The sequence below is a fragment of the Gymnoscopelus microlampas genome (genome assembly GCF_963454915.1).
Source record: "Gymnoscopelus microlampas genome assembly, chromosome: 18".
In the NCBI taxonomy this organism is placed as follows: Eukaryota; Metazoa; Chordata; class Actinopteri; order Myctophiformes; family Myctophidae; genus Gymnoscopelus; species Gymnoscopelus microlampas.
In genome coordinates, this window is record NC_139955.1 from 9,827,710 (window position 1) to 9,841,982 (window position 14,273).

The following is a 14,273-nucleotide window of genomic DNA, read 5'->3' on the forward strand; positions in this document are numbered from 1 at the left end:
CACTTAAACCCTATATACTTAGCTGATCGGGGCCCCCCACGGCGCTGTACTAGTTCGGCTCCTTTTCTCTCTCTCTACATCAAATTGCAGATCTACAAGTTCACAATGTGTCGATGTCTGTGTGGTTATTAAATAGATTCATGTTGTCTGTGTGATTATTAAACTGTTTCTGGATCACACTTAACCAATTAAACCTTCTATACAATATACAGGTCAAAACGGACCTCGTCTGCTCTAGTTTCCTTCTACACCAACTCTTTTCGCCAGAAATAGCCGTCCTACACGTGTTGTGAGCTTGTAGATCGGCTAATTCTGGCAAAATGCCCCACCCCCTCCCCAAAATCAGGGGGTATTACTGTAGGGTTCAAGTGGATAATGCAGTTTACTTTGACACCTAGTCCAGCTTATTATTATATCCTACAAATTCATGTCAAGACCAAATGGAGATGGCCTGAAAGCCTCCAGTCCACCTCGTCCAGAGGGTTCATGTGGTGTATTTACAGTATGTACCTGAAGTAAACAAGGCTTGTCCCAGTAATGGACAGCAGGATGTCAAGTGTTTTTGTGTAATTAAACCTCTTCTGCAGATGCTCCCGTGTTTGCCCTGTAATCTGGACATCCGGTGTGTGTGTGTGTGTGTGTTTCCAATTTCTTTGTGTGTGTGTGTGTGTGTGTAGGGGGGGAGGGGGTCTTTGGACCTGGTCAGAGGCAGGTGTGCAAGCCTAAACAACACAGTACACACATACACACACAGCTGCACACAGTTCTGTTTTCGGATTGGGAAATACAAAAAGAATATTAACAGTCAAGTAGCGATTCAACTTCAACCTCAAGACACTGTGTGTGTTTGTGCTGAGGATTTATGACTGAAGGCTGCACATGCACATGCGCATGCGTGCATGCACGCGCACACACTCATTTCCAACACTTGATGTACTGTCCACGATTTCCGACGGCACACAAGTAAAATCCTTGTTAATATAAATCTCAAGAGGTCGACAAACCGAGGGCTCCTGTTTAATATAATTTAATATTGCAAAAAAATATAATTTCCTAATAACTTCACCAAAAGATAAATGCACATTGTTTCTGCATATTATTGGGAAGAGGTGGACACACAGTAACTTTGTCAGGTGCCACCTGACAAACTCGGACCCATGAATTGCTAAAACACAATTTATTAGCCATTTATCAGTGTGCGACTCTTTCAGTTAACAGTACTGCAATGGGGGGACCTACATGGTTAACAGTACTGCAATGGAGGGAGGCTACATGGTTAACAGTACTGCAATGGAGGGAGGCTACATGGTTAACAGTACTGCAATGGAGGGAGGCTACATGGTTAACAGTACTGCAATGGAGGGAGGCTACATGGTTAACAGTACTGCGATGGAGGAAGGCTACATGGTTAACAGTACTGCGATGGAGGGAGGCTACATGGTTAACAGTACTGCGATGGAGGAAGGCTACATGGTTAACAGTACTGCGATGGAGGGAGGCTACATGGTTAACAGTACTGCGATGGAGGGAGGCTACATGGTTAACAGTACTGCGATGGAGGGAGGCTCCATAGTTAACAGCAGAGGAGCTGCAGGGGAAAGCTGCTTAAGGCTCAGAGAGGGCAGAGGAGACAGAGTTAGCTGGAAAAAATAATCATTAGTGTGAATTAGACCCTGTCCATAAGCTTCTTCTCTGTCCAAATAAACCCTACTAATTACCCAGCGACTGGGAGGGGGCTGGCTAGGCAGGGAAAAAAGGTCAACAGAGGGAGAGCTGGAGGATGAGAGTCCAACGTGTTTCACTTGTACATATTAACCCGTTAGTGAGCTGCTGGTATGTACCTGTTAACCCGTTAGTGAGCTGCTGGTCGTCTTATCCACCCACAGGTCACAGCACTGGTATGTATTTTTTTTTCATCTCCAAAGCTTTACTTGGTAATCTCCCAGCTCACATTTGCACTAAATTTGATTTCATTAGAAACTCTTTTAACCTCAGATCCAATGTTTGCGTTATACAGTACCCGTAATGCGGACTGAGACAGGCAAAGAAGTTTACGTTATTTTGGACCTCGGTCTTGGAATGATATTCAGACCCGACCTGAACTGGCATCCTTAATTTCGTTAAAAAGATAATTGCGGAAGCTCTTACAAGTTGCTGTTCCTGCTTTGATGCAAGTAGCCACTTTTGTTATATTGCATTTTATTGTTTTAATCTGTTTAAACCTTATTTTATTTTCTCTTAGGCGAGTAATTTCGGTAGTCTGTGTTCTGAATAGATGTATTGTCTTATGTTTGTTCTTTGTGTGCAACTTATTTAGCTCATGGCCAGTTCATTCGTGCAAAACTAAAGAGAGGGTCTCAATGTTTCTAATGGTTAAATAAAGGTTATATAGATAACCTGTTAGTGACCTGCTGGTATGTACCTGTTCACTTGTTACTGACCTGCTGATGTTATATACCTGTGTGTGTGTGTGTGTGTGTGTGTGTGGGGGGTGTTTGTTTTTTTGCGCTACCTTTTTCTCTGCCTCATACTCGGTCCAGGCTGCCTTGCGATCTTCTTCGCTCAGAGCCTCCTCTTCCTTGTGATCCAGCAGGGAGTCGTGTTCGTGGTAACACACAATCTGGTCCTTGAAGCTCTGCAGAAGCTCGGCCAGGACTAGATCCTACAAGGGAGAGATGGTTAAAACAGCTATTAATGATGGGCAGACGGCAGGGAGAGGCTTGGACCTTCTTGCAGTATCTCAGAGCCAGAGAAGTTCAATAGGACTTCAAAGGAATAATGGAATATCCACGGGCCAAACACCAATATTAAATGTCTTCCATTTTCTCTAAACTTCCTTAATAGCGCAATTTAACAATGTACTCCAACGTTGTGCCTTGTCTTCATTTGCTGAAATCAGATTTCTGAATAACAGAGTGAAAGGTCATTTATATTGTTGAAAGATACTTAAAATGTGAATATTTATGATAACAGCTGTTTTCATGTTTCTTAAAAGAGACATTTAAATATGTCGTCCATCATGTTGTAGAATTCAATAAACCTGCATACATGTATGTTACATGTGAGAGAACTCACCAATGCTCCAAAATAACGAAACTAAAACATTTAGTGAATAAACAAAAAGGGTTGACTCTGAGAAAGATACAGAGGCACATGAAGAGGGACAAATGAAGATAGAGACAAATGGGTAGAGAGAGAGAAGTGAAGATATATATAAAAAACTGTAATCGGATGCTTTCATGCGACTCGGGTTTCCATGACAACAGTGTTATTGAAAACAATACCTGAGTAAGATGTGAGTGGAGGGCCAGGCCTCGGTCACACAAACGTGGTTTAAATTACTCTCTCTACAGCCTGTGTTTGCTTTTCTTTGTCTTGCCTTTGCTTTACATTAAATGGACCTTCGCAAATGTGGAAACGACACCGCGGCGGGGTTGCGTCGTCCCCCTGCCCCGCCCCTCTCTCGCCCTCTGATTGGACAGTGACAAAACAAAATTAATCATAGACGTCGGCGGCGTGAAGAAAAAAGAGGGACCGCCGACCTCTAAGAAATTAAGCAGTGATTGCGAAGCCGCGCTGCATAAACAGAAAATAAACAGCCGACCAGACGGGGGAGAAACTGGATCTCTCATAAAGGAGAGGCCAGAGCCGCCAGTGGGCCAGATGAGAGAGTCTATTTTTAGGCCCTTCTTCTCCTCCACCCCGGAGGAGTGAGATAAGGTGGCTGAGACAGGTAGGAGAGGCAGAAATGGGGGCTGAAGTGAGGAGGTCAGCCCCCATAAAGACCACGGTGCGCCGTTTGCCCGCCCGCACGACACCCTGCAGAACGCTGGGGCCTGGGGACTGAGCGGGTCTGATGGCTGCTAAAACAGAAACATGTGGCAAGTAACGTGGAGTCCAATCAGGATATGGTTGCGGTCAGGCAGAAACCTCATATATCCGTATTTCAACCTTTTATGTTTGTTTTTGCAAATGAATGCCCTACTTTGTCACACTACAGTGTCATACGGTAGCAAAAATATCCCATCTATGTGAGCTTGTTGATTGTCTATTTTTGCAAAATAAAATAAAACTATATATAAATCATATTTAGTTTATAAATATTGACCCTATGAAAAGTATTAACAAGAGCTTTTGACTAAATAATAACTACATTGGATTTTTTTTGTCATTTCCTGAAAAGTAACAGTTTTGGACATACAAGGTTTCCAGGCGACAGTGAGGACCAGGCCACCCTGGAACAGCCAGACGTCTTGGAGCAGCAGAGACCCAGCCAGGCGCTCAAACTGCTGCTTCACTTGCTAATTAGGACATAAAAAAGCCCTGAAGAGAAGACATCCAGAGTTCTGTTCCACCAAGGTAGAGGAAAGGTCGTAGTCGGGGCAGTGTTGTGTTGTGTTCCATGCATCCACAGAATAGCGCCGGGTAATTAACCGAAAACTTATAGAAAACGATATTTAGAACCAATATAGATATTTTTTCTTAATGCCACGAAAAAAACAAGTTGTCCTATAAGTTTTATAATAGACTAAATAGATAGCCTGATAAACCACTTGTACAGCCCTGTATTATACTTTGTTGTACAATGGTGGTGAAAATAGCCGAGCTACAGCTTGTAGATCTGCCATTATCACCATGTATTCATATTAAATAATAATCCATTAATCGTAATCGAGGCAAAAGTATTATTAATTAAATAATTGTGTTATTGATTTGAAGTCATATTACCCAGCCTTACCACAGAGGCATTACTAGATGTGCAATATACTCACTGGTCCTGGGGCCCCTTGATGGGGTTTCCAGGGGGTCCCCAGCTAAATGACTGATAATTGGGAGCAAAATTGACCCTGGGCTGTGACGAGTGTACACAAACGCAACCAAATGGGGTCGTGGCTTAATGGATATCAAAGTAGGGGTCCTTGAAATTAAAAAAGGGTGAGAATCCCTGTAATGGACAACTAGTGTGGTTGTGTTAGCAACATGTGGAACGCCAACATCTTGCTGCTTTTACCTGTATGAGTGAGTGACAAATAAGCCCCTCTTGATTCTTGACTAGACGGCTGATGGGACAACTTTACTTGGTTGATGACTTGGGCCAGTGGTTCTCAAACATTTTCAAGTCAAGGGCCCCCAAATTGATATGCCTGCGTCATTCAGTATAAAAAAAACATATCTAAACACAAATGTACACAAAGATCAAATGAAAGACTGAGGACCTGGAGAGTGGTAGCAGTCAGTAGAACCACAGGTCACCCCCACCCCAACCCGGGACCCGGTTCATTCTGGGATGCCTTAATAATCCCCACCAGCAACGGCTCTGGGGTGGTCCAGTCCATCCTGGTGCACAGTGTGTAAGTATGTGCTTAGGTGTGTGTGCGTGTGTGTGGGGGGGGGGGGGGGGGGGAGCTGTGCTATTGTCATCCTGAAGGAGGAGGGAAAAGCCTATCACTTTACTGCACGGTTCGAGCAAGAGAACGAGAGAAACCACTGGGTGGGCAGATGCTTAGAGAGGTAAATTACTCCACTCAAATGCACTCTGAGAAAGTAAGTATTTCAGAGGACGAAAATCTGGAAAAGAATTTTGGCATTGGATCACAATGTGTGTGCGCGGACTCCCTCCATTGTGGACCAAGAAGAACTCCACTTTCTGGGGTCCCTGATAATCTGCCATCTTGATTCTGAACTGCACGTTGGGAGAGGAAAGTGCATTTTACTGGACAAAGGTTCTGCAAATGGCCTATTAATGTAAAGCATGTTTTCTGATGGAAATCTTGGCTTGAGGTGACGGGAGAACGAGGGAGAGCGAGAGACGGGAGGGAGCTCGTAATAAAACTACAAATCACAGAATTACTGCAGTAATTCAACTAGGCATCAAACATATATGGAATTCAAACAATTGTATGAACCTCTCTATTCTTTCCATTGAGAGAACAACCTATATGTTCGCCTTCTCTCTCTGTGTGTGTGTACATTATAAAAAATGGCTGACCTGAATCTTTAGGTAGCTCCCACATTACCAAGACGCAAACAGGGTTTTCAGCCTATGAACAGGCCCCATGTAAGGATATTTTACAACTTGGCAACCGCCATCCGCATGTACTTCACTATTAAGACTTTAGATGGTGCTTAACTGGAAAGGCTGCGATGCATTTAAACACCCTCCCTCCCATGCATTAATAGCTGCGGTTGCTACCCGGGCAGCAGGCTTTTTGGCCGTGTTATCAGATATTTTGGGTGAGCTGAGAACACCCTCGATCATGTTAGCCCAATTTCCTGCTTCTAAACTGCAGCCTTTTGTGTTGAGCTTTTAAATTCGGCAACCGTATTCACCGCTTTTATTTTATTCCCCTCATTACCGCTGTAATAAACCTCTATTTAACAGAGAAACACTTCACGAGGGGGCCATTGGGAGGGGGGGGGGGGGGGCATTCTGCCCAGTGATGAAGATTGGGGGTAAGAGATGAAGGTCTGGAGGAAGGAGGGAGATGGAGAGGAGAAAAAAAAGATGTGAATGGAAAAAAACAATCTTCTGGAAGGAACATATGCAGGTGTGAAAGAGAGTGGGTGGGCAGGTGAGTGGGTGGGAGGGAGAATCCCCAAACGTGAGGAGCGCTTGCGGAACATGGAGAAAACAGAATACACAAGGAAAATACACTGTACATGTACGTTATTACTGAATGATCATTGCTAACAATATTACATTCTGAGTGGGATATAAACAACGGTTCTGTTCACTAGGAAGAATAAGCTAACAGTAACGTCACAGTAACGTCACCAGAAAAGCAAGTTTTCATAAAAAACAAAAAAAAATCACGGCCATATTGCCGCATAAGTACACTCTCTGAGTTACAGACCCTTAAAGGGTCAAAAAATGACTTATTTTCTATCAATTACACATCCCATGAAGCATTGAACTCATGGAGATTTTTTGTTTTTGTCACATTCCTAAGCCAATAATTTGATTACAGGCAGAAAGATGCTATTGTATCCGGTATAGAAAATAAGACATTTTTTGGGGTAAAATACTCCTTTAAAGCAGAATTGATACACAATTGGGATATTTTTAGGTCAAACCGGAGATGTCACAGGTGGGGCTTTTCAGTGAATGCTTCTGGTGTGTCTGCTGCAGTAGCGCGCACCAGAAGGGCATAAACGCACACGGTACTTCACACTCCACATCCAGTGTGTGTTTCAGGTACCAGAGGGATCCTGAGTCATCTGCCTGCCACAAGTGATCCATCTGTACTCCACTGTCCCAGGGAGCCAAGCTGATCACAGACTTCGATGGACATGGCATGGGCTAACCAGGAACTTACAGGGCCGAGATAGTGCCCCCCCCCCCCCACTGTAAGGATAGGATACACATAAGCCCACTGGCCTGCACTGAACGGCTCCTCTGTGGCGAGGTATTGTGCCTGACATTAGGCGAACACCCCTGCCCTGACGACAGTGGGGTCTTTACAGCCTCCAGGGCCTGAGGACAAGTGCCAGGGATTTATCTGGCTGTCAATCAATTAAAGAAAAAGAAACAAAATCACGTGTGTCACAAAAGGCTGAACAAAGACAAACACTGCACACATTCCCATTAAAACAAGCCTCAGCTAGTAGGGGCATGGAGTCTATTCCTAGAGACTTCAGAATGAGAGACAGTCAGTCTGACGTGTGGGGTGAGAATAAGATACCATGCAACTGTACTAGAATAAGATACTGTACGATTACTGTACTAGTATATGATACTGTGCCATACCATGCTAGGATAAGACGCCATGTAGCTCAAGGCTGCTTGCTTCCTACTTGTATTATTGCTCTACAGCAATGTAAAGTAACCAGCGGTCAACGGTCTAGTGAGCAAACTGCTGAGCGTACAAACCATAGATATTAAAGTATAGATAGGTCATAGGCGTCCTACTTCTGTCTTCATAGCCACCCACTTCGCTGCAGGACCCTGAGGGACCCTTACTGCTTTAATCCATTAAAACCAGGAACGTGTCATTTTAATTACATTTTTAGTGTCATTTTTCTTTGGCTATTTTTTGAAAAATCGTGGACAATTTGTTCAAATCTTTGAATATATATATGTTTTAAAGCAAACATTTTTAACTCCGATCTGTGCTTCTGGGGGTCCCTGGAACAACATATTTTGAGATGGGGGGGGTCCGTGGCCAAATGCATATCATTTTGGGTGTCCTTGACATGGAAAGGTTGGAGCACCACTGATATAGCAACATACTGTTAGAAAAACATTTTTAGATATGTATTTGGCCGTGGACCCCCATTTCAAAATATTTCGGTCCAGGGACCCCCCAGAAGCAAAGCTTTTAGTTACACATGTTCGCTTTAAAAAATATATATATTGAAAGATGTGCACACATTTTCAAGATTTTTCAAAAATAGCAGATCTACAAGCTCATAAGTTGGAGAAAAGCGCTGTATAAATGGCGGCACCCGGTGCTATGAGCTTGTATATCTGCCATTTTTTAATAGCCAAAGAAATCGAAAGTGACAGATGCGTTCACGGATTGAACACACACACGCACATACAAATACACCGTCCATTTATTTCTAAGCCATGTGCAGTTCTACAGCAGAGATAAAAATGGTATCAAATAGGGGTGTGTGGTCCTAATGCATGTCAAACTGTGAGTGTCCTTGAAATTAAAAAAGGTTGGGAAGCACTGCCCTAGACAACACAAGAGATAAATCAATGCGACCACATAGGCATGCCTTGCGCTCAAGCACACACACTAACACAGGCTGGAGGGTGTGTTGAGGCCATTGGGGCAGAAGGTAGGATCTCATGTCTGGGGTTGTGCAGTCCTCCTTTATCATTAGGGGGAAATGCGCCTGCTTCCTTTGTCTCCAATTAGTTTCTCTGAAGAGCAGGGGGGGATGTCTTTAAGAGAGGGCTTTAAATAATGACCCTCCATCAGGCAGGGGAAAAAGAAAAACAACTTTAACTGAGGTCTCTTTGAACATTCAGAGGCAGAGTGGTGAGTCAGGCCAACAGATGGTCTCGGGGATGGGGGGATGGGGTGGGGGGTATGAACGGAGGGGCAAGACGGGACGGGAAGGACTGGGCGGGGGGGGTACAAGGTGAGGGGACGGAAGGAAGGGGTGAGAAAGACGAGAGGGAGGTGTAGAAAGATGCCGGCTGCAGGCCATGGGGATACACAGGACTTCCAGGCAGTGGGGGGGGCGGTTAGTTGATTTTCTTTCTTTTTACTAGTCTGTACACAGGGCTGATTAAAGAGATTGGGGAAAGGCCGTAAAATTGCATTTTACAAAGATACATTGACTCAGCTTGCTCAATACGACCCAAGTGCTTGAAAGCAACAGCTATACCCGTCTCAGAGAGGACTGCAATGCACAGGGTGACAGGGGGAGCCCAGTAAGCTGTCTGCCATGGATAAAACTCCTTCTCTCCTCCTTGTGTGCCGAGGATATTTGGCTCAAGGTAATGGAGGGGTGTCTGACTCATCTTCTCATTATTCCAGACGGCGAAAAAATTCCTTCCGTAGTACAAGCGCTGCCACATCACAGCTGAACGGGTCAGCTCCTCAAAAGCTCCTCTCCATCTTTTAATACCATGTCACATAAATGTCACCGGGCTCGTTAAAGATCATGCACATCTGAATGGGCGGCGGCTCAAACCCCGGCACATCTTTCCTCTCTCAAATCTCCGGCTGAGCTGCGCTGAAAAAGTTGGATTTCACTGATGGTGGGGTTATGCTGCGAGGCTCGGGAGGACCGCGGCCCCCGAAGTTAGCTGCTTAGATACAGCGTTCCTTCCCCATTAATGCGCATGAGGGGAGCAGAGATAAAGATCTTTTGGACGGAAAAATTATTTTCCTCCAAGGTGCTTCGAAAGGCTTCTCGCCTGTCCGGTTTTGGGAGAAAAAAAAGAAAAACAGCGTGGAAGCCGAACTCACAGTGTTGCTTTTATCCCATTCTGTTTACAGACCTCAGCGGAGAAACCCAAGTCAAACCAAAACAAAGAGGGAAAAACCACTTAAGATTACCAGGATGAACTCTGGGACTGCAGAGTAGGAGGGAGTGGGAAGGACTCTTGAGAGAGGAAGGAAAAGAGGCAAGGACGGCAAGGACACAGTGAAGGACACAGGAAAGTAAAAGAGAGTGCAGGTTGTGTTCTAATGTGAGCACTATTTAGTAAATAGCTGTAAACAGAGGAATCCGTGCAGCTGTGTGCGGTTGGACAGCCCCTCAAAGGGCCGTGTGTTCCCATTAAACCACAGGGGGCCTTGAGAGGGCCCCCAACTAGTGACACAGCACCTGCACCCAGGAGAGAAGAGAAGATTGGAAGGACAAGCGAGGGAACACGAGGAGCGATAGAAGCCAGAAGAGGCTGTGAGATGGAGACATGCTGCTTTAAAACAACAATGTTTATCACTGGAAGTTCAAAGGCACAGAGCACGCTCCGCAAAGCAGGTTCAGGCAAAAAGGAGATTGGCATTTAAAGTGGAATTTGGTGCCGTTCCTGGTGAAGGAAATTGAAACGGCAATTTTACAGCAGCGATCGTTAAACGGTATTAAGCTGCCTCTGGTGTGGGTTCATTGCGGAACTGTCTAGATCTCAATGATGGGTTGATCAATTAGTAATGATAATGTAATAATAGTTCTCATTGATGAAAAGTGCATTTTGCTCTCATACAGATGTCAAATGTGCCCACAGATACACACAATACATATACAAACACATAACCCCTTGGTGGGGTTGGCGAAAGGGCCTACTCTGTGTGGAGTTAGCATGTTCTCCCCGTGTCTCCTAGGGTAGTTAATACCCTCACAAAACCATGTAGTAATCCTGGTCACTATACTGCCTCCCCCTGGTCAGCCTGGGCGCCTGATGGAGGGGAAGGGAACTGGTTGGAATAACGTGTTCCTTCCACGCGCTACGTCCAACCAGGGAAACTCCCCCCTGTCGGGTGACAAGAAGGTCAGTTGGCTCTCATGCATTGAAGGAGGCATGAGCTCGGCCCTGGCCTCCCTAGGCTGGTGGGGGGAGTGTAGTGCCCAGGATCACTTAGCAAATTGGCACCGGGTGAAAAAAAAAAGGGTTACAAAATCGAGGGATAAAAATGTAGGCACAAACACAATGTATATCGTCAGTGACAGGTGGAAACCTTGTATGTCCAAACAGATATGTCTGAACAACAGATCAGCTATTTTTGCTTCTTTTGTGCGACTTCTTTTGTGTAAACTGCTGTTTAAGCTACATTTGCGGGACAATCTTGTACAACCAAGCAGAGCATTCTTTTTTTTTTTTTAACAAAGAGGTTTCTGCATGACGGCAGCAACACACATGCATGCATACACACTGACCTTGGGCAGCACGGGTGTGACACTGGCCTTCTTGCTCTTCGTCCCGTTGGGGTCGTCCAGCATGTCCGGCGTAAAGTTGTAGAGCTCAGCCAGCTCGTTCATGGTGAAGTGTCTCTCGATCTGCTGCTGGTCCACCACGCGGAACGACAACGACTGCTTGGTCACCTGCCGGTCGTAGATCTTCTCCTCCATGGTTCCCTGTAGAGGAGACGGTACCCGTTAAGACCGGCGGTTCTCAAACTTTAACATCTCAAGGACGCCACTTAACTCATTCAGTGCCAAGCTTATTTATTCATGTTAATGGAATTTTGGTTCTGAGTGCCACAGCCAAAATTCATTGTAAAAAAAAAGTGCTTAGGAAGCGAGATACAGCCTTTTTAAGTTATAGGTTAAACAAGGAGTGGATGGAGCAGCAAATCTTCAAATCATCATATCTTGGGTTCTGAACATGTTTTTCCCCCCAAAAAAAAAAAAAAAAAAAAAACTTTTATTTTGAATTTTTTTTTTTATTTTGAAATTTTTTTTATGACGGATTTGACGGATTGTGGCGCTCTGGGCGTCAGGCCACGTGACGGATTTGACGGATTGTGGCACTCAATGAGTTAACTCTGACTGTATACAAATGGAACCAAATGGGCCCGTTAAGGGCCCATTTGGTTCCATTTGTATACCCGTCAGAGTTACAGACTTGTAAGGGTCAATTTAGAACCTCCTCAAGGAACCCTGAGAGTCCCTGGATGCCTGGTTCTCAGACTTTTTAATGTCAAGGACCCCCAACCACGTATTTGTCTGCAGACCCCCCATCTGAACATATCGTTTGTGCCAGAGACACCCATGCAAGATTTATGTTGGTAAACATGTTTTAAAAATATTCCTACTTACTACACATTTTAAGATTGGTTTTGACAAGCTCACGACACTTGGCGATGTGACAAGTTGTGGGCGTGTAGATCGGCTATTTTCAAATAGCCAATGTATATACGTTTCAAATGGTTAATCTCATTTTAATGCTATATTAACCAATTTTGCTGGAACCCCCCTCAAGGGAAAACACTGAGTTAAAGGGTCTATTGACACACACACACACATTCATATTCAGTGTTGCAAAGTAACTTAAGTAAAGTAACAAAAAAAGTTGTATTATTTGTTTCCAATACCGACTATTATAACTAATTACTTTCACGTATTGAGTAATAAATGTTAGTTACTATTTTCCGAAAGTAACTCGTTACTATTTTCTCAAGCCTTGGTGGTACTGTGGGCTTGACTTTGTTTATTTTCATTCCGTGATCGTGTGTTGTTTTTGGTCCGTTGATATAATGGTCAAATGGATATAAATGTCAAATACAGTTGGCCTATACTATTTTGAACAATATTAATAGGCTATTTGAAATGTCATTTTGTTATAGCCTACATTTTTCTGTTCTTACATTCTGTCAGAAACCATGTGTTGCTGAGGGAGCCTTTTTTCCAGAATTATTGTAGTTGAGCTGAAGCACTGTATAAAAACTACACATCTTGTAGGCTTGTTATGTGTAATGCTCAGTGGATTATTTACATGTGTCAAACCTGACCCAGGTTTTGTTTGGCAGGTTATAGGACACCAGATTTATAATGATGCACTAAATATCCAGCCATACAGAATGTTTTGTCCTTCTGATCTCTGAATGATGCATTATAGCATGCATAATAATAATATATGTAAGTTAACACATTATTTTTGTTAAACTTATTACTGTCACTCAGGTCAATATTGTAGGGCTATTTGTGAAAGTGTGACTGACTGACAAACTTGTTATGCTAATGTGCATATTTCTGGATTGCATTGAAACACACTGGCATATGTTGGCCTCATATGGCCTAGCACTTTGTTTGGAGCTTAACTGCTTTAATAAACAACATAAGTTGTTCAAAGATTGTGCCTCATTATGAGTTGTAGTTGAGGCCAGGTGTGGTGTATATCTAGTCTGTAAGTTATGAATTCATACACAGTAAAAGTATTAGTGTTAATTTAATTCAAATGAGTGTACAAATGGAACCAAATGGACCCATGTCATGTGTACAGTACACTTTTTGGAGTTAAATCAACAATGAGGATTTTACAATATAGGCTGCAGAAAAGGGAAAAAAACAACTGCTAATGTTGAAAATGCAAAGTAAGACTTTTGGGAGAAAGGATGCAATTACTTGTGGTAATATTTAAAGTGATAATATTACTTTTTAAACAAGTAACGAGTAATAAGTAATATATTACTGCTTGAGTAACTTGCCCAACACGGTTCATATTATAGTAGGATGTCTTGCAGCCCTGCCTCATTATATGCCCTGCTGCGTTAAAAACTCATATCATCTCTCACAACATTACTCTATCCTAGAGCTTAGTCCAAGGGCCTAAAAGGGGTAATTAGCACAATATATCAAGATCCTGAACAAAATTAAGAATAAAAATGCATTCCTAACAAGTATTGCGTCGCTATCTCATTGCTTACTTACAGCTGAACAGAAAAACATTCGCAACCAAATTACAAATAACAGTCACAGATTAGTAGCATGTTAAAACAGTTAAGTGTTATGAAGCGGCCCGGTGTAGGGCTGCTGCACCCCCCCCCCCCCCCCCCCCCCCACCTGATCAGCTGGGAAAGCTCACCTGAGCCAGGAACCTGTAGACGAAAACGGTCTTGACTTGGCCGAAGCGGTAAACCCTGAAGATACTCTGGATGTCGTAGGACGGGTTCCAGGAAGCATCAAAGATAATGACCCTGTTAGCAGCCACCAGGTTGATACCCAGAGACCCGGCTCTGGTGGAGATGAGGAACAGACGACCCCTGAGGGAGATGGGAGGGAGAGAGAGAGGAGGGCCGTAAACTATAAAATATGCAAATCTCTGAGTTTGTGTGAGCCGCCCGACCGATGGACTTCACAAACACACGAGC

At 43.8% G+C, this 14,273-nt stretch overlaps 1 protein-coding gene across 3 annotated transcripts in view; it reads right to left on the reverse strand.

Annotated features, from left to right (window-relative positions):
• The window catches only part of atrx (ATRX chromatin remodeler), a 46,952-nt gene that overhangs the window by 5,031 nt on the left and 27,648 nt on the right, over positions 1 to 14,273 (reverse strand). For all 3 annotated transcript variants that reach the window (XM_084042118.1, XM_084042119.1, XM_084042117.1), the window contains exons 28-30: positions 13,988 to 14,165; positions 11,341 to 11,538; positions 2,513 to 2,662 (exon numbers count right to left, since the gene is read on the reverse strand). In XM_084042118.1, the coding sequence (XP_083898244.1) occupies positions 2,513 to 2,662; positions 11,341 to 11,538; positions 13,988 to 14,165 (526 nt within the window). The remainder of the gene's footprint in view (positions 1 to 2,512; positions 2,663 to 11,340; positions 11,539 to 13,987; positions 14,166 to 14,273) is intronic.